Genomic DNA, 21,602 nt, shown 5'->3' with positions numbered 1-21,602 from the left:
AAGAAGCTGGTGAATAAGCTTCATTCAGTAGGCCTCGTTACTTCGTTGTGGCTAGGCATTACCCAGAGGATAACTAACGAGATTAGTAACTTCGTTTTGTAGTAATAATATTATGTAATATTAGACTCGTTACAGTAACTATATTACTTAGGTAACGCGTTACATTTGTAAGTAAAGTAACTTGCATTATATTACCTGTTTTTATAGTATATTTCATTATTACTTTGTTACCACAAAAGTAATAACATTACGTAACGCGTTGCATAAGTAAGGCGTTACTCCCAACACTGCAGAGGGTAATAATGAAGACTAGAAGGCACATGTGTTACCATGGAAACTGAGAATTAGCATAGCTTTATATACAATTTGGTTGTTTTCATTCTCTACTGTCATGAATATGGATTTAATTATTTACAATTTCAAACACGTTATCGTACAAATTAAGTTAGGTACATACACAATAGGCTTGAGCAAATTATACTTTGAAAATTGCCTATTATGCTTTTGAACAGTGCTCAAAAATCCAGCCTATTATGCTCAAAATTATGCTCTCAAAATGCTTAAGAGCTGACTGTTTTATTAGAGTATATGTGCATTTGTGACCTGGCCTTACACCCTGTCATGCTATAGTTCATATCTCAGTACTGGAGCAGAATATTTGCATTCTGTAACTTGCATCATAAAGCCAACTAAATGCATACTAAGAGCTGAAAATTGCATTGCCATAGCATAATGGTGCAAAACGTTATGAGTGATGAAAGTTTGAAAAAGTAGGCAAATATCATGTGCCTGCATGCCCTATTTTCACAGGCCCAGTCACATTTTCTGACTGCTGTATTAGAGTAGGTGATTGCTCTTTTAGAGTATCTTGATCTTATTTTCATAAAGTGTGAATAATCAGTCAAGAAATAGTAAAAATAATAACACTGCAAGGTTTTTGATATGAAATGCAGTAATAATGTGCAGTGTGTTCATGTTGTGCAGTTTTTTTTTGCACATGCATTGCGCATTTTAATTAAAATTCTTGAAAATCATCCTACTATGCTGGCATAATGCTTGATGCTTTTGCTAGCCTATTATGCTCGAAATTATGCCGGCATAATTGGCACAAGCCTAATACACAATGACATTTATTATAATAAAACTGTACTTTAACCATGGCCGTGGTAGTGGAAATCTATTCTCTTGTATATATAAATCGTAATTTTTGATTTCATTCAGTGTTGATATCTGTATCATCAAGAGTTCATAATACAAGTATAGGGAATTCTTGGTATCATCTTCTTCAAACAGTAGAGCATTTCACACTGTATTTTGTGCAAGTGCATCTCATGCTGCAGCAGTCAGTCTTCTAATCATTTTCAACAGCTCATCTGGAGCAGGTGATAAATCAGTTAGCACAGGCATCAGTTTTCCATCATAGTCTTTCCACCCCCGTGCAGTCGGCTGCATTTCACTGGCATCACCTTTCCACTCTTGTATTTCAAAATATACACAGAAACTGTGATATTTAACAGCAGCTGAAGTAGGTGGCAAAATTTGTGGAAGAGCAAATGTAGTACTTTTAGCTACCTTTTCACAAAAATGTTTGTAGAGGAGAGAGTTTAATCCTTCCTTTGGATTTCCACTGTATAAATTTACTAGTCTTGCTCTCCTGAAGTCATGATGTCATTTGTTGTAGATGTTGCTGCACTGAACACTTTGGCCTGCATTTGAAAGTGTTTACTGGACTTGAATTTCTTATGGGAAGTACCTTTCCAATGCCATATAGTTAGTGATTTTGTGTCACATCCAAGTATTGCATGCAGGAAGAGAATGTTATTGCATATTTCAAAGCCAAGTTTCTCTTTGACAGCAGTTATGTTCCACACCCTGGGTTTCATATAGTGGCTTTCTTTGGCTTTGGTTTGAAAAATATGTTATGTGATTCCAAGCAGGCATGATAGCACAACAATACAAGAAGATCATCAACTAGCACATGTAGTGTCTGCTACTCTGGCTAATTCTACTGTATTTTTGTACAATCATCACATAAGCATCTCCTGAGGCATGGCATACTTTACAATTTCTTTCCAACAGGCAGCTAAGCATATTAATGAACTGTTGCTTGTTGGTGCTGTTCAATAAAAAAGTTCCTGCTCCATGTTCAGCTTCAGGTGAATGACACAGCCACTCTAGAACATCCTTTGGCCCTCCTCAGATGTACCATATCTTTTGTTGATGACTTCTCACATGTCATTCACCAAAGATATGAAGCTGAACATGAAGTAGGGAACTCTTTTATCGAACAGCACCAACAAACAGCAGTTCATTAATATGCTTAGCTGCTTGTTGGAAAGAAATTATAAAGTATGCCATGCTTTAGGAGATGCTGATGTGATGTTTGTACAAAAATACAGTAGAATTAGTCAGAGTATCAGACATTGTGCTAGTTGGTTGTGCTAGTTGGTGATGACAATGATCTTCTTATATTGTTGTGCTATCATGCCTGCTTGGAATCACATAACATATTTTTCAAACCAGAGCCAAAGAAAGCCACTATGAATCCCAGGGTGTGGAACATAACTGCTGTCAAAGAGAAACTTGGCTTTGAAATATGCAATAACATTCTCTTCCTGCATGCAATACTTGGATGTGACACAAAATCACTAACTATATGGCATTGGAAAGGTACTTCCCTTAAGAAGTTCAAGTCCAGTAAACACTTTCAAATGCAGGCCAAAGTGTTCAGTGCAGCAACATCTACAACAAATGACATCATGACTTCAGGAGAGCAAGACTAGTAAATTTATACAGTGGAAATCCAAAGGAAGGATTAAACTCTCTCCTCTACAAACATTTTTGTGAAAAGGTAGCTAAAAGTACTACATTTGCTCTTCCACAAACTTTGCTACCTACTTCAGCTGCTGCTAAATATCACAGTTTCTGTGTATATTTTGAAATACAAGAGTGGAAAGGTGATGCCAGTGAAATGCAGCCGACTGCACGGGAGTGGAAAGACTATGATGGAAAACTGATGCCTGTGCTAACTGATATATCACCTGCTCCAGATGAGCTGTTGAAAATGATTAGAACACTGACTGCTGCAGCATGAGATGCACTTGCAAGAAATACAGTGTGAAATGCTCTTCTGTTTGAAGATGATACAGATACCAACATTGAATGAAAACAAAAATTACCGTTTATATACACAAGAGAATAGATTTCCACTATCACGGTGATGGTTAAAGTACAATTTTATTATAATGAATGTCATTGTGCATGTACCTAACTTAATTTGTACAATAACATGTTTGGAATTGTAAAGAATTAAATCCATATTCATGACAGCAGAGAATGAAAATTGTATAATTATAAAGCTATTCTATTTTTCGGTTTCCATGACCTTCTAGTCTTCATCATGACTCTCTGTTATAAAAATGTCCCTTGCCATGGGAAAACAATCATTAGACAAGCAATAAATAGCTTAAACAAAAATTTGATTAAGTACGTGGGCGGTACTACATAATGTCGGTTTTGTCCAGTAAAATGATTATAACTTTAGAACAAATTAAGCTATGGATACCAAACAAGTATCATCTTGTTCCTTATAGTGAGACCAATCATTTGATACCAAATGTAAATAGTTTGGATAATGTACGACTAAAATAGAAGCACAAATCCTATTTTTTGCTAAAAATGGCTAAAATAGTCATGCAAAGGGTCACTTTCCCCTTATGGGATTTTCCAGGACTTTTGATATGTTATAGAGCACATTCTTCTGTGCTAGAAACTGTTGAAACCATTTGTGTTGCAATTAGTTTAAGGTTGACCCCTTTTTTCATAAAATGACTGAACTGTCAGTACTGGAATAGAACATTTGTATCCTGTAACTTTTATTATAAAGTCAATTAAATGTTTAATACACACTAAATATTGCACAACCATAGCACAGTGGCATAAAAATGTATGAGCAATGAAAGTTTGAAAAAGTGTAGTACCTTGTTTTCACAGGCCCAGTCACAATTATTGTGTCTTTGACAGTGCTTTGTAGTACATTGAGTCAGTACTTTATTTGCCTTGTGTTAGGCTATTTATGTGGCAAGTGTAATGGTGATAAGGGAGTAAGCGCCCTTCTCAACAAGTGTGTCTCTTGTGGAAAAGCTAGTATACTACTGGTCATATCTTTAGGTAAACTGAATATCATGTGTATAATATACAACTTATGTGTGTACCTCCTGTATACAGCTATACTTGATATCATAGTGATAACTAGCATTTTAGTATGCTCAGCATCAATAAAGCCATGGTTGTACTCATTTCTCTTTTATCTTCAGGTAAAGTTATGAACATTGCATACCTCCTTACATTGTATCAAACAGTATGTCTCATTTCAGGTTACACCTTACCTTGCTCAGTATTTTCCTGTGACATTTGCTGCTGTTCATCCATATGTACGTATGTTTGAATGTTTAAAAACATGTGCATAGAAAGAAAGAAAAGATCATTTATTTTATCACAGTAAGATTTAGATACTCTAAAAGAGTGGTCAATCCCTTCAGCATAACAATGCAGTGAGTAGTCACCCAGTTTAAAACCCATCAATAAAAGATGCTAAAACTCTTTTAACAATGCCTCATAACAACTTGTGATAGGTCTATCCCAGCTATTTTGACCCGATGGTATTAATGCTTCAAATTTATTATTTAATTTTTAGCTATACTACATCAGCAGTGCTACCAGCCTCTACTTTCCATTTGATTTTTGTCTCTACCCTGGAATGACTGCATTAGTCTCTTATACTCTAAGATATCTACCACTACTGCTGGGTGTAATGATCTCACTGATACTTTATGTTGCTAACAAGTACAGTGTATGTATGTGAAGTACATTATTATAAAGTGCACACATGCCGTTCTCTACACACCTTGTCTCATGGAAACTGTTGTGATGAAATTTTCAGTGAATTTTTTCCACTTGTGCATCTTTAGATACTTTTTGTGAATGGGGAGTGTACAGTACATGATAAATTATAATGGATGGTTTTTCTGTTGCAGATCTGATGATAGGCATAAAGAGCTATTATGTTTTATTAATGTTCTCCATCATCTTTGCTGATCCCTACAACATGTACTTGCACTAAATGTTGTATAATTTTTTTTCTTACAGACACTTCAAACTTGGAAAGAACTTGCTGTTATCATGGAGTGGACTATGGGTACTTACCATACTACTTAGCACAGATGTGTTGAACACTTCACTATCCATATTGAATTGTCCTAGTCTCAGTGATAAAGACGGGAGTAAAACACTGGTAAGAAATGTCTAGAATAAGCAGTGTAATACACAGTACTTCTGTAATCAGACCTTGATTACTGTGTCAACATGTCTGTTACTACAGTGCGTAATATTTCTGTTTTCATCATGCAACCATTTGTCACATGCATTTGCGACAAATAATTTATAGAAACTAAAAGTTTATGACTACACAGAAGCCATGTTTATACCCTGTAGAATGTACAGTAGAATCAGAGGTGTAAGCCAAGAGTTAGAAGTGTTGACAATGAAATTAAACAACTAGTGTACATAAAGTACTAATACAGTGATTATGACTTTATTTTACCTACATATGCTATGCTGCGGTGCTCAATTTTTTTCCTATTATGCTCAATGTTTATTTCTGAGCCATGTTTTGCTACACTATATGGGTAAATAATAATAAGTGGCACCCTTGCTTGTCAAAATGCATGTCACAGAAAGGATTGACATACTGTCAGCTACCTGATTGTTCTATTAGAGTATATTAATCTTTTTCTGTTTTATTATTATTATTATTATTAATTGTATGGATATATACACAGTACAAACAATTATGTAGAGTTAGGCTGTAAGCCTTTGTTCATATCCATATCCTGAACTAGACCAATAGTTGTCTAACTCCGACTTGAAGGAAGCGACAGTATGAGCTGAGACTACTTCCTGAGGTAAACTATTCCAGCTGTTAATGATACATTGGGTAAAAAAATTAGATCAAGCATTCAGTCTGGTATGAGATTTAAAAAGCTTCATGTGATGACCTCTAGTATTGCTGACATCAGTTAAAGTAAAGAACTTTGTAGGGTCTATCTCATAATACTCATTCAGTATCCTGAAGACCTCAATGAGGTCACCACATTGGCGTCGACGAAATAAAGTGTAAAAGTCTAAAGACTTTAACCTCTGTTCATATGGCAAGTGTCCAAGGCCCCTAACCATCTTATTAGCCCGCTTTTGGACTTTCTCCAATACGTCAATATCTTTAGCAAGACTGGGGCTCCATATAGATGCACAGTATTCCAAGTGCGGCCTAACATATGTCTTATAAAGAAACACAAATAGGTCTTTTGAAATGTTGACAAATGTCCTTCTAATCATGGAGAGAACTCTCATAGCAGATGCCACTGCCTTAGAGCAATGCAGAGATGATTTAAGGTCACTGGTAATCCAGACCCCAAGATCTTTCTCTTGGTCAACTTCAGTCAGCTTAAACATGTTCACCAGAATTGTCACACAGAACATATTCAGCAACAATGTGAGAATACCCACATGCATAACTTTACATTTCAGTAAGTTTAGTCTTAATAACCATATATGACACCAGTTTTGAATACTGTCAAGGTCTGCCTGTAGCTTGTGGGTATCTTCAAGGGTCTTAATAATTGTATAGACCTTAGAATCGTCAGCAAAGAAACTCAAGTCAGTATGAACGATGTTCGGTATGTCATTAATATATAATGTAAATAATAGTGGCCCCAGGACAAATCCCTGGGGAACACCGCTTGTCACAGCACACCAACTCAAAGAGGACCCATTCAAAATGACTCTCTGGTAGCGATCCGAGAGGAATCCCCTAAGCCAAGACAGCAGCCTGCCACTAAATCCATAACTAGCTAACTTCTGAAGGAGCCTTTGATGTGGCACTGAGTCAAACGCCTTACTGAAATCAACGTAGGAAACGTCAACTCCATAGCCCTGGTCAACCGCAATAGTCCAATCCTCGAGAGTCGTCAAAAGATTGGTAAAACAAGATTTCTTTTTAATAAAACCATGTTGGCAATTAGCAATAACTTCATTTTCGTCCAAAAACTCCATCAGTAATTTTTAGACCTACTCAGAACTTTTATTTTGATAAGTAATAATTTATATTATGGCACAAGTATTCTATGGTGCCTATTATGCTAGCAATATTCTCAATATACTTTCAGACACCTATGATGCTCATAATTATGTCAGCTTAATTGGCAGGCCCCTACTGATGTGCTTTATGCAAGAATTTTAGTGTAAGCCAACCTTAACTCTGAGGTGACAGACCATCATCACTTGTTGTCTTGAAAATATATAGAGAGTTTGCATTGTACCAGTGTATACACCATGATGTACTTAATTTTATGATAACTAACATAAGGTATTTACATGTACCATTCCAATTAAATAATATATGACTTGTATGAAACTATTCATCTCATAAAGCTGCTTTGTACAGAAGCATGCATACACATTAATTATTTTCTTATAGAGGTGGTTTGTAGACGGCACAGTTGAATGCTATGTGGGAAGTCATTTAGCACTTGCATTGGTAGCAATTATGATACTGATCTTTTATATATTGTTGACTATATTTGTGTTGGCTGTAGTGATGAAGAAAATAAAGGTATGTACAGTAACTGTAAGCACATTTTTATGAATACAATACTCTGACAACATACTGTATGTGTACATACTGTTATGTATGTGAGTGAATATATCAGGTGCAAAATGTTTATGGTTTGAAAGCACTTAATCATCTGTACAGGTGTACAGCTGTATGTGATACTCAAATTCCTATTCGCACTTTCAGGCTGTTTGATATTTATAGAGCATACTCTACTCCATAATAGTTGTCCCCAGCTGCTGTAATTGTACATATGTATTGTATTATACAGAGGCACTGGGCATTCTCTATGGCTGACATTCTTTATGAACCATACACTGATAAGTACAAATGGTGGGCTCCAGTGGAGTTGGTCAGAAGATCTGTATTCATTATTGCCATCATTGCTGTACCTGGAAATTTGGTAAGACTTACAGAGTGTAAAAACAATGCAATCAGATTTCATTATAATTATGAGTAAAATTTTGGGATCTATGAGTAATCCATTAATATAGAACTAATCATTTTTATTGCAACTTTCCATAAGCAGTAGCCAGAGATATTATTGTCATCCCACACTGGGTGACCAGTAGTAGAGTGGCATAGTGCAAAAAAAAAGAGTATTTCATGCACTTTGGAATATAATTATGATACATTCCACATAAATACAGTAGCAATCATAATAACATTTATTTGTTGATATAGAGCCATTGCATATTTTCTGCCTTTGACAACCTTTAGATTTGTTTTACATTGAAAATTCATCATTTTTGTCTTCGAACAAAAATCATATTGTTTCTTAGAACAACATCTTTAATTTGAAAGATGGTTTAATGGTGTAAAATAATACCACAGGGAAATAAAGACAGTGAATAGCTTGCTCCACTGCAAAATTATGATTACTTTTATTACTCATAAAATTTGCTACCCTTACCATTCGGCAGTAAATTTCATAGAATTTCATGGCTAATACAAATGATCATAACTTTGGAATGAAATCACCTATTGACTTCAAATAAAAACCAGATTGTTTCTTTCAGCAAGACCTTTAATTTGAAACCATGTTTTAACAGTGTAAAACAATGCCTCAGGAAGACAAAGACAATAATGATTAATTTTTCAAAACAAAACTGGCTGCAATGGCCACAAAGGTCAAATCTGTGACAGCACTATATCAATAAACAAATGTAACAAGAGGTACAATCTATGTGAAAAGTTTTAGAATTGTATCATAATATGACACAATGTTCAAACTATGCCAAGGAAAAGGAAAGGCAAAGGAAAGTTTACACATCCTTTGCCTTTACTACAGGCAAGGAAAGTTTTTAGTCGAATGGGCAATGGCCAAGATTTATGTTAATCTCAACCTTCTATTGTACTCTGTTGTATTTAACTTACTATAGAAATAATAGAATAGTCATGTACTTTTAATATATATGTGACCAGATTTTACACAACCGATCCAAATCGCACATCGGGCAAAATCAAATTAACACCTCCAGTGGATAATTACACTATCGAATTAGTAGTTTTGACACTCAGTATCACTCAAACTACTTGAGGGTGGTTTCAACAGACATCTTTTCTGGGTGGTGTGTAGAGCTTGAATGGCGGTTTTAGACCTTGTGAAGGACCTGGCTTTTCAAGAATCAGTGGTTTACTGGTGGGCGCCTGATAATGTTGGCCAGACATTTTTCTGTGGATTTTGCTACATATCAGCCACTAAGGAGCCAGCACAGCCCTGTAATCTTGTCTCTGGACTCCAATCATGGTCTGCCTCCATTTTTCAGTCTAACCCTTGCCCACCCCACCACCCCCATCCTCCACCCCTTTGTGAGCAGTTGTGATACTACTTCGCTTGTCCAACTGCTCATATTTTCTATCTTATTTGGCAGGAAACTCTACAAGCAGCTACAAGTACTGGAAGTGGTCTGAAAGGTAACAGATTGATGCAAATTTCATATGCATGCTTGCTATCCTTGGAGAGTTGTGCTGGCTTGAATTCTTAAAAAATATTTATCTCTAAACTTCTAATGTGTGATTTGGATCGTTATTCCAAAATTCAGTCACATAATTATTGTAATTGCTCGGGCCATGTAGATTTACTCTAATAAAACATGAAAATAATACAATAGTCTAATTAAGCAGTCTCTTTTAATGATTGGATAATTGAAGTGTTCAGATAACTGAGGTTGGATATGAGGATGCACTATATGTAGTATGTGTTCTATAAATGTGACTGAATTTTGGAAAATCACCCATATGGGTGTGCGTGAAATCATTAGAATTTTCGTGTTTAGTGAGTTGCTAATAAGAGTAGGGCACAGTTTAAAAATATGCCAACAATTTTCTTGTAATTTAAGGTATTGAGGAGGAAAACCATCAACAAGTACTGTAGATTTGCATTGTAAAGTTTGTGATTTGATCATTAAATATTTTAGGTGTCAAATGCACCCGTATGGGTGATTTTCCAAGATTCGGTAAAAATGTAACTGACTATTATGCACTAAATTAAAACATTTTCAATTCCAATACCACACAAGTACAGTGTACATACCTGCAGTGTGCAATGTACTGTATGCATATGTACTGTCACTATAATAATAGCATGTTTTGATTTATAGACTGTAGCCCTTTTACCCATGATAATACTAGTCTCAATACTCATCTACTTGAAGCCTTACAAGAAGATGCATAGCAACATACTGGAATCTGTTGTTTCAATTGATATACTAATATTGTTGATGATTGCTTCAGTATCTACTGTAAGTGGTTTGGCATATCTTCTTATTGTCCACATAACATGATGCACATTAATTAATTTCATTGTTATACGTACACCCTATGTACTGTATGTGCATATGTATGTATACTTCTTCCTATTCTCTGTATAATTATATACTGAAGTATATTTTTTTATCTCTATGGGTGAAGATACTATATTTAAGCAGTGATCCCCAAAAATGATGCACGTTGCTTAAAATGCTGCCTTTATAAAAATCATCCTAGAAGCATGTTACAAAACGAAAATTTCCATTACACAATGATATTATTCCATATAATATCACATGCAGCATGAAAAACAAGATCACTTACAAGTGGCTAGATATAGAATATTAAAAAAAATCACCAAAACTCAAATTTTAGTCAGACTGACAGCCTGCCTTTCTGACCACAGTTGCAAGGCTGGAGGCCAAACAAAGTAGTTCACAGCCACCATTTTATGTCACAATAACAAACTCACCATTAGGATGTACCTTTTGGGGTTCTGATGAGTGTTTTCCCTCTGCACCTTGTCCTTCCTTTTATCTTCAATCAAGCTGTAATTGTTCTTCATGCAATAAACCTATATTGAGACATTAATGTTCCCTATCAACACTTTCCTTGAACAGTATATTTAGATGCCGCAAACTTATTTAAACATATATACTCAGTAGATACCAGTAAAGTAACTTCACGATAGGTTCAATACCACGCCCACATATCAACTTGATCTTGCCAGGGTAATAATAATGATTGAGCACTGCCTGAGACCATCACACTAATATATTTACTCAATCACAATGACACACCCCATTATTACTGGTCTAGCTGTTTTCATAATGGTAGCACAATGAAAATATGCCACACCCTGAAAATATTCCATATGCTACCTATAACAAAAAACCAAACAAACTAGTATGTTAAAAATTATTTAAAATGAAGTAGGAATCCAAGTGATGAAAGGTAGTGAAGCAAGAGATGAATAATGGTATTACAGCAATGCTCGGTGGGAAAACCCCTACTTTGGAATTGAACAAAATGATTGTCATACCATGCCAATGTGGAATTTTCCAACTCAACTATGCTGTAATACTACCATTCATCACTTTGTCACTACTTATTATTGCTTGGATCCCTACTTCATATAATTTTTTTGTTTAACTGAATACTGTAGTTCTATTATATAATGTATAGTGGGAAAGTTTGGCAGGAATAAAGTTTGGCAAAAAAACGTTTGGTGAATTGATGAACCAATTGGTGCCGCTTCACTAACTAATTACATTCTTGAGCCACATACAGGCATTCTTCATCGTAAAGCAATGCCACATGGACTTGCACAAGGATGAGCAGACATACAGTAGCATTGTTGTAAACGATGTGATCCGTGGATTCCATAATATTATACAAGACGATCTGGAAGCCAGTTCATGGTGAAGAGTTAGCCACTGTTAAAGAAACTGGAAATGCACATGACTTGCTAGCAGTAACTGTAGTCAAGTCCCTCCATGGAGAAAGAGGGACAGTCAGACATTTACCATGTATCTATATAGACACACATGTTAGAAATAATTATTGTTAATGAAACTGTATGATATAATTATAGTCTAAACATTACAACACTTTTCCAAAGTGTCTATACAAGCTTTACTCTCTTTGAAGCCATTAGTGACAGGGGCGTAGGAAGCATGGGTGCCATGGGTACTTGGGAATCCATATAATATTTCCAGTTGTGTAACTAATGGATGTCAGCACACTGTACTATATTTTACTTAAAAGATCGAGATACTCTAATAGAGCAGTCAATGACTCTAATAAAGCAGTCACACTCGCGACCTTTATTTTTTGGTCTTCAACTTTACCACTGGGTACCTATAAAGTAAATATCTTCCTACCCCTCTGAGTGATGATCTCAGGCCTTCCTTTCAGGTAGTTGAACAAAGCAATCATCCACTCACCACCTAATGGTTTTACTACACTGGTCCAAGTGTTAACTGGAGATTTCTCAGTTTTGCCTTGAAATTGAAAGCACACCTACTTTGAGTAGCAAGTCTGAAACTTGTTGCGTAAAAGTCCTTTGCAGGCTTGTTGACGCTTAGATCCACTGGCTGGAGTCAGTCGGTGTAATTGGGTGGAATCAATGCAACATAAATATAGTTGTCATCAAGCAATTGCAAGATTTTGGTTGTACATTGTGCCTTGAAGTTATCGAATATAACTAATGCAGGGTACCTGCTTCCCAGGTGCAGTTTTTGATTCTTTCTTTCAATGTATGGTATCAAATCTTTTTCTAGGTAGTCAGTCATGGTTTCTTCATTGTACAAGTGATTTTCAGAAAAAGTTACATCCCAATCAGCTGGAAATTTAACTTTTGGAAGGCACCACTGTGTCTTTCCTTGGTAGATCAATTGTATAGGAAGAAAATGTCCCACTATTGACCCACCAAAAGCAGCTGTTAACTGTCATTAATTTTGTCGTCCTTGCCAGCAAGTTCCACTCTCTAGGTTCCCTCTTTTTCCATTGTCCAAGGCCCAACAGGAACATAGTTAATACCGGTCTGATCCCATTTTATAATAAGATCAGGTGGAATTTCTTCAAAGTTGACAATATTTTTGACATCTAAAAGAAAACCTTTCTTCAAAGCTTCAAACTTTTCAGACTTTACTGCTAGCTCTTTGTTTCACCATACCCATTGTGTAAGCAAACTTTTAGCCCAATATTTGGTTAACTTAATTCACTTATGAATATTGGCATCTATGCTCGACAAAATACCTTCAGCTGAAACAATCACTACAATAGTATTTACAGCTGATCCAGTGGCACGAAGGTAGGGTATAAATTCCTGAACTTGGCGGTCAGCTTTTTCACCGATAAGTAGTGGCCTTCCCATTTTCTTGTTTGATAGCTCAGGAAACAGTTTCTTCATCATCATCTTCATCCGAACTCTTTTTGCCTTCATCTGGGGTCTTGTTCAGGACAGTAAGATACCGGTCTTTAAATCGTCACACAGACGTCTCCTTTAGTGGAAGTTTGGGATAATGCTCGGTATAGTAACGACGGGTGTTTGCTGTACCAAATTCTGCTGCCCTCTTGCCAACCTGGTAGTTTTGGGTGCCGGTTAAATGCAAATATGGTGTTTTGCTTGCAGATGCTTGGGAGATGTTGACAGCACTAACCTTTTCATTTATCACAGTAATGGTGGATGACGGTATCACTTTACATAATGGCCCATTGAGATCGGGCAAGTTATCTTCTTTCAATGGAGGTGACTTCTTGGACTTCTTAACAACTTAAAAATACTTCAAGATTCTCAACTTTATAAGACGCGTGTTTTTTCATGTGACGTTAAAACTAATAGCCGGTGGGAAAGGCTGGATGGTTTTAGTTTGGTGAATGACTTGCACCAAACTCACCAGACTTTATCCCCACCAAACTTTCCCGCTATACAGTTTAATGTTAATAAGGAATTATTTGCACCACAGAATTAGCACCCTGACTGAAATGTGAAGTGGCCATTCCACTTTGCTTTCAGCATCTGTATGTTTTTTCCACTACAGTATAAAGCACTACAAACAAAGAATGGTACTAGAAGTGTCTCTGGAATCAATTTGTTCACTACAGAAATTTATAGCCACTAGAATCCATGACATATCACCCTGAACTAACACATATGTGGTATATAGTTGAGAATGAAATGGGACACCAAGGAGTACAAAGGTAGGTCTATGATGCATGTATTGTGGCTGCTGCATTTCACATTTCAGGCTAAGTGACATAAAGAAGTATAAAGTAATCAAACCTGAAGCCTTATCCATAATCGAGTTATGTTTGGCTAAAGGCATCAGTTAGGTAGTTAGTTTGACTGTTCGTCAGTTAGTATTTAGGGGTCTCTCTGAAGGTATGTTTTGATTTGATTATGCTTAACCAATGCTTCCAAGCTTGTGTGAAGGAAATTGAGGCTGGTTTTTGGAGGTTATTATTACACAGAACTCTATGATCGCTATTATCATTCATATAGTATGGTAGTACGTATATTAGTGATCATAGAGGCTTTGGTTTTCTGGCCAAAATATCACCCAAAAACCAGCCATCCTGGTGCCTTGGTAGTAAGTGCATGATGCATGCATTTTACATATGTCTGAATGCATCAGGCAGGCAGGCAGGCAGGCAGGCAGGCAGGCAGGCAGGCAGGCAGGCAGGCAGGCAGGCAGGCAGGCAGGCAGGCAGGCAGGCAGGCAGGCAGGCAGGCAGCAGAAAATTCCATTGAATAATTTTTAAAAAGATTTTGTAGCTACCTATTGAGGTCACTGACAGCATTTTTGGCCTTGTAACCAATACCTTTGTTCTGCTTTGAGTCCCATATCTTTTTGCTGACAGTCCAAGGTGTTGGTTCGTAGTAGTGCGATGCATGGCTTCCCATTTGTAAATGGAAATCATCGACATTTTCTGTGGTAACTGGATTGATTGCAAAAGCATCTTCATTTGTAATGCTGTGTGACATGCTGAAAATAGGTGAAAGAGAAGCGTAAAGGCCATGTCAATGTTTAATTATTGGGGCACTTGAATCGTCTGTATTTTTTTATGGTGGCTACAGAGGCACTTCTCCCGATGTTCTTCATTTTTAGTGCTTGTAACGGGCTGAACATAACTAAAAAGTGAAGCATAATAATCACTTCACTTTCAAGTCAATAATTGATAGCTGGGGTGCACATTCAGACAAATGCATTAACTCTGCCATCATCCTTTCTTTTGATGCGGAATTCAGGGCAAGGGTTAACCAGTCACAACAATTTTACAAATAAACAAGTACAAGGAAAATTTTAATTTTAATTAGGGATCATAAAATAATGTAGGAAAACAAGGGTGGTCGCCTATACCTGCAGATATACGTACTAGTGAACATTTAGGCAACTTCCCTTGTTTCCAAAATTTTTTCCTATGATCCCTAATTGATAGGGGCCCGCCAATTATGCTGGCATAATGAGCATAATAAGTACCTGAAAGCATTGAGCATAATGCTATTATAATAGGCGGAACATTTGTACATTCCATAAATTCTTGCTTATCAAAATACATATCACAGAAAAAGATCGATATACTCTAATAGAATGGTCAGAAAATAATCAGGCAGCTGACTGTTCTATTAGAGTATATCGATCTTTTCTGTGACATGCATTTTGACAAGCAAGGATTTAGAGTCTGTGCTTCAGCAACTTACTGTTTTCTCATAAAGTGCAAATGTACTAGAAAAATATGGGAACTGAGGTATAAATATCGAGCATAATTTGAGCATAATAGGTAAATATCGAGTATTAATTTAAGCATAATAGGCAAAATTTTGAGCAGTGCAGCATAGCATAATAGGTAAAACAATGAGCATAATCGGCGGGTCCCTACTAATTGAGCTTAAAATACTGTACCTTATACTTGTAATTATAATAGTGCTATTGTACAGTATGGTCCATGCACAGTGCATGTAGCATAAAAGTAATAATACCTATGCAACACTGTCATCTTTATTTAAATTGCTCAGCTTTTATGCTAGGCTGCCCCTTATGTAGCATTACAGAAGAAGGATCTGGTGACTGTAATAATTATAGTGTTTGTATTAGTACCACTATAGTAGTAGAGCCAATTAAATCGCAGTATCCATACTAATATGTGACCCAAAAGTCTGGGAAAACCAGACTTATCGCCTATTTAAAAGTATCGAGAAATGCCGGTTTTAAGTATTTAGTGTGTTGTAGCTCACCAGTGGTTGAAGCTATGTGTACCAAATTTTCATGCTTTTTATACCAATTCCTTACCTTCCACAGCATCCACTGTGCAAGTAGCCAACAAATAAGTTTCCCGTCATTTTAGATAGTTTTTAAACCGAGATTGACTGTATCAGGTGAGCTGCAAAATGGGTGGGAGGTGGGGGGACCTGGAAGTCTGCTGGTCACTGTAAAGTGTTAATAATAATAATAAGTCGGGCAAGATGGTGCTCAAAAATTGAAAAGGAAAGGGTAGGGATAAATTAGGCCAAGTTTTGGGTTATTGAGGTCTCAAAATTGACTAAAATGAAAGCAAATTCACAGCAGAGGTACTTATTCAACACCATAGAGCTGTACAGCCACTTATAGTCATCCCCAGGCTGACCAGAGCTGCATTAAGGCCCCACCCCACACGTACGGATTGCCACTGTGCTTGGGAAAAGCAGCCAGCAAAACCATACCACTCAAGTCTAGCTGATTTTGATTGTGGAATTAGATAGTTTATTCATGTAGCTTTGTGTCCTGGGTGAAAAATCGAATCTGCTGACATGGGTGATAAGACCGGTTTTCTCAGACTGGGTCACATATGTAAACCATGTAGTTTGCGCCATGAATAATACAATAACCATGGTGACCATAATTGGAAAGCAGACTGATATTCTCCAATTGAGACTCTAAGGTACACCAGTGAAAACACTTATGTTGAGAAATATGAAGTTTCATATTTTCTTTGCCGAGTTACATCAACCTGAACAAGTAATATATTATGTTACGCACAATTTGAAACCAAATTTGTATTCTGGTTACACAAGTACCATCACCAGACCCTTTTTTATGCAGAGGGGCAAGTGCTAGCAAACTAATTTTATACACAGTGTACTGTTTATATATTTTATAACTGAGAATGTCACAGTGAATTGAATGGAAGTATACAATCAAAATTGAAACCATACAGGTTCAATTCTGTAAAATTATGTACGTACCAATAGCATGCAAGCCTATGTAATATTAAATTAATATAGATTTCAATAGAACCTTTATTAAAATAACAGATCTTGCATAGCAAACTTGTCTGAAGCACTAAGATCTTTTTATGATACACGATACATTTGTGATGTGCATTGCAGTATATGATTCTCAACCACAGCCATAGTGTCTCCAGGATTTTTGGTGAGTGGTTCTGATTAGGAACACAGCTATGTGAAAACCAATAATTTTTTAAGGGCAACTTCCTGCTGAGAATAACTATCCTCCACTTATTATATATTAATACCACTGATAAAACATAAAAATCCTTATTTATTGCTATATAGCTTGCTACACTGCTCTCAATACTGTGACTGCTTTATTAGAGTGATTGACTGCTCTATTAGAGTATCTTGATTTGAACGTCTTGTCCCTTTGCAAACCAATGCAAAATATATTTTAACTGCTTGAATATACTTGATTGGTTTATGGAAACTTCAGAAACCCCCCTGGAGCTGCCCCTGACAGCTACCAAATTATTGTGATGATACTTATTTCTGCTCAATATCTTTGGTGGGAAATTAAATACATTTGTGATCCCTTCTACTATATAAGTACTGCTGTACTTAATGATGATGAAATATACTCACCATAGGATGAGATATTTACAGATAACTCCTCCAAGACTTCACCTATTGACGAATGTGGAAACATTGACCAAATCAGTGACCATGCTGCATTGCTCATACCATTTTACTATGCTCCCCTGGTGTTGCTCCTAGTAGTGGCAACAGCAAAGCTTTTGATTAAACTGAAAAAAATGTACACAGAAAGGTGAGACTTTGTTACATTTTTATGAATGAACTATACAGCTATTCATCATGTCATTTTGCATTGTGGTTTGTACAAATCAATTTGTAATACTACACTTATACATACTACACTAAATAAGCAAGCTATGAAAAAGGAGTATGGCATTCAAAATAGGCTAGTAAAAAAAGATATGATATCAAAAGTGATGGTCAAGAAATGGCTGCAATGATATTGTGACAATTAACAGTTAATTTATTGACATTATAATATCATTGTAATTTCTTGGTTGGTAGCTTTCACATTTTTTGCCACACTAGCATTATTTTTAAAGGCTATATAACTAGCCTATTTTATTTGACTATTTTTGTAGTACTCTAATGGAGTACAGCACTAATTTATCACTCCTAATACAGCTAACTCATATAGAACAATCTAGAATTTCCACTGAAAAACATATCATTCTGGTGTAGTAAACTAGAACTTTCATTTATGGGCAAAAAGTAAAATGTGGTGATTAACCAACAGCAGTGGTGGAATGGTAAAGGGTTTTGGGTATATAGGTTTAGTCAGCCCTGTTTTAAATCATGGATTGATGGTTTTTGTGAACGTTTGTTTTTGGTGAATATTCTTTTAAATGGTCTCAATTTTGCTTGTTTAAAATGTTTGGTGTTTTGCTTTATACCTTCTTAGCTGATAATCTCAGGATTTCAAACCTCATACTATGACAATTACTTCTCATGTACTGACCAATTTTTGAGTCATTTCTTCAAGCAGGCTATCCTGTAGGCATGACAAAAATCACTTTTGTACTTATCAAAACTCATGCATAACTCCCTTGTTCTTAATCCAATCTTTGTGAAAACTATACTGTAAATATGTTGTATTCATTTTGTACTGTCCTCCATTTTTGAAGTAAACTGACTACATGCACATTATTGCAATTTTTCTAAAGTGTGCAAGAAGAAAATTAAAAAGTACAATACAAAGAAAAGAAGGCGAATTTTTAAGGCACTTACAGTATCTCAGTGATGGCTGGGTTGATTCAACTCAAATTTATTGCTATTGTTTTTATTGTTAATGCTTTACAGTGACCAGTACTGAAGGTCTGACAGCAACGTGTGCTGCAGCCTTATAATAGGAGGTGCCCTACCCCGAGGGAGCTAGTTTACACAGCAAAAAATATTTAATTTCTAGTCAGGCACTATTGAACTATGGATGTGTGAAAAGCAGTGATTTCTTGAAATACACACTTGTCTGTCACACGCCCACGATGCCTGTAGTTGGTCACATGACACAGTATCTTGTCTTGATATTAGGTGACCAGACTTACAAAAACAGTTTATTTTGGCATCAACTACACCTGTCACGTAACAAGCTCAATCATGGAAAGGAATATTTTTATTTGTATTATAAAGCAGCATGAATGTTTAATAAAGGCTGAAAATTGTATAATCATCAGCTACTACAACATTGAAAATTATGATTAATGAAAGTTTGAAAATGTAGGCAAATATTTTGTGCCTTCATGTCCTTTTTTCTCATGTGTGTTCACATAATTATTCCATTGCATAGGTGATGTTTAGAGCAATAATAGCACATGTAACCAATTTTAAATTAATGTTACTGGATATCATAAGGATGTGCCGATTTTGCTGGCAAAATTTCTAGCAAAATAGGTGGGTAAAAGTAATGGAAGACATGGAGGAACAGTAACTGTGCACCTTTTACAAGTATAATAGAACAGTCTGACACACTTAAGAAGTTACTAATTTATTGCTGCCCAACAAACTAGTGTGTCTTTATGTTTTACAATGTAAAATCTTTGCTACAGTTTGTGAAATAACTGATTCACAACAGTAATCATTAATGACTTTTAAGTTATCTTCCCTACAATAAGAAAGCATGGTTGAAATATCTAGAGGAAATTTTGCAACATTATTGGTTTAGCGATAAGTTCTTCATTTCTTCACTATTGTATTTAGATTGTAAAATATTATGGCTTCTTTGGGGTTGCACACTCAGTCCCTCCCTGATGATGCAGTTTTACAACACTAAAAATGTGTATTATATAGAGAACGAACAAAATGCTGTTTTGTACATGTTCCTGCTGATCTGGATATGTATACTGTGCTTGGGTGGGAATGTCATCGTGGTGGTAAGTAACTTTCATTTCAAATTTGAGACAAATCTACCTAGCCATCCACACTAAGATGGTAAACTTATCTACTGAATGATTTTTGATGTATATATTCCCATGTGGATTACCATGTATGTAGTTATGCCCTCTAAAAATTGTAATGTTGCTAGATGTTAAAAAACCAACCTGTACAATAACTGCTAGATAAATGCATTTTAATAATTACGTATGTCTCTGCAAATCTAGAATAGAATAGACATATGGTAAATGTTTAAAGTGTTGTAAAAGGTGTATAAAGTATGGAAAAACTTTGAAAGTAGCATATCTTTACCAAATAATATTATGTGTAGCAAAAGCACAATAGAAGATCAGAGAATTGAGCTGGATTTGTACTAGATACTTACCACTCAATCTTTGACCACTGAGCCAGTGCTGCCACTTACCCAATTTGTTATTGTTATTAGAGCTTTACAGTGACCAGCACTGAAGGTCTGACAGCAACATGTGCTGCAGCCTTAGGATTACCTAACCTAATTGCAAGGACTTAGACTTAGTGACTTATAGCTGAAAAGGTGTAACAGAAAAGGGGCCAATTTACTCTATGAATGGAATTCTACATTGAATCTACCGAGTTGATGAAAATCTTACAGCTAATAACTGTGGCAATGAAAGTTCTAGAACATGTAATAATATATGTGGCCAACTGTTGGGCTCACAAAATACATACCACAAAGCAGCCTAGCTGTGAAAATGACATATAGTTATTTTAAAGGCCACACCTTTTTCACAGCTCAGCATGGAATCTACATAATCATACAACTGTATATTCTTTGCTGTATATGCTGTTTCATGTTTAATGATGTAATACAAAATGTTCACATTTCTTTTATTCAGAAACAAACTTCAACAAGACTATCACACTCAGTCTGGTGATGAAGCAGTTGAGCTCATTTGTGAAAGTGTAGCAGCTCATTACTGGGAATTTTAGTATACTGAACACAAACAATAAACACATCTATTCACCTTATAATCTTTTGTGCTGAGCATGCATATGTAGATAACAATTTAGTAAACTTTATAGACCTCATTCAGTTCATTATTGCTTGTATTCTAATACACTTTTAGCTGCAAAATAACAAAATTATACAAAATTTCTTACACAAAAAAAATTATGCAAAAATTAATAATGAAATATTCTAATAGAGCAGTCATTCACGTAAATCATGTGAAAATACTTTACATGAAAAATTATCATGTTTTTTTTCTGTACAAAAATAAAGCAAATTATAGTTTACATATTTTAACTTGCTAAAGGTGTTGGCAGGCAGTATGAAGGGCTATTGTTCAGTGAAGCAAAGTACTATAGCTATGATTAACTTAATTTTTCTGCAGCTATTTACATAAAATGTCGCATGCTGCTTATATCAAGTGTAAGTTTAAACATACTTGCTTGTATACTAGCTACAAGTAGTGTTTTTTTAGCAAACTGAACCTTTATACTAGCTCCTTCAAGAGCATAATA

The 21,602-nt window shown here is 35.7% G+C and overlaps 1 protein-coding gene across 1 annotated transcript in view; it reads left to right on the top strand.

Annotated features, from left to right (window-relative positions):
- LOC136257268 (uncharacterized) overlaps positions 1 to 21,233 on the top strand; it is a 63,463-nt gene extending 42,230 nt beyond the window's left edge. The window contains exons 12-21 of the mRNA XM_066050360.1: positions 4,069 to 4,170; positions 4,228 to 4,316; positions 4,377 to 4,433; positions 4,697 to 4,845; positions 5,149 to 5,293; positions 7,535 to 7,669; positions 7,941 to 8,072; positions 10,273 to 10,413; positions 17,786 to 17,964; positions 20,975 to 21,233. Of these exons, the coding sequence (XP_065906432.1) occupies positions 4,069 to 4,170; positions 4,228 to 4,316; positions 4,377 to 4,433; positions 4,697 to 4,845; positions 5,149 to 5,293; positions 7,535 to 7,669; positions 7,941 to 8,072; positions 10,273 to 10,413; positions 17,786 to 17,964; positions 20,975 to 21,068 (1,223 nt within the window). The 3' untranslated portion in view covers positions 21,069 to 21,233. The remainder of the gene's footprint in view (positions 1 to 4,068; positions 4,171 to 4,227; positions 4,317 to 4,376; positions 4,434 to 4,696; positions 4,846 to 5,148; positions 5,294 to 7,534; positions 7,670 to 7,940; positions 8,073 to 10,272; positions 10,414 to 17,785; positions 17,965 to 20,974) is intronic.
- Positions 21,234 to 21,602: the final 369 nt, after the last annotated feature.

The sequence above is a fragment of the Dysidea avara genome, chromosome 6 (genome assembly GCF_963678975.1).
Source record: "Dysidea avara chromosome 6, odDysAvar1.4, whole genome shotgun sequence".
NCBI lineage: Eukaryota > Metazoa > Porifera > Demospongiae > Dictyoceratida > Dysideidae > Dysidea > Dysidea avara.
This window is presented reverse-complemented; position numbering and strand designations above follow the sequence as displayed.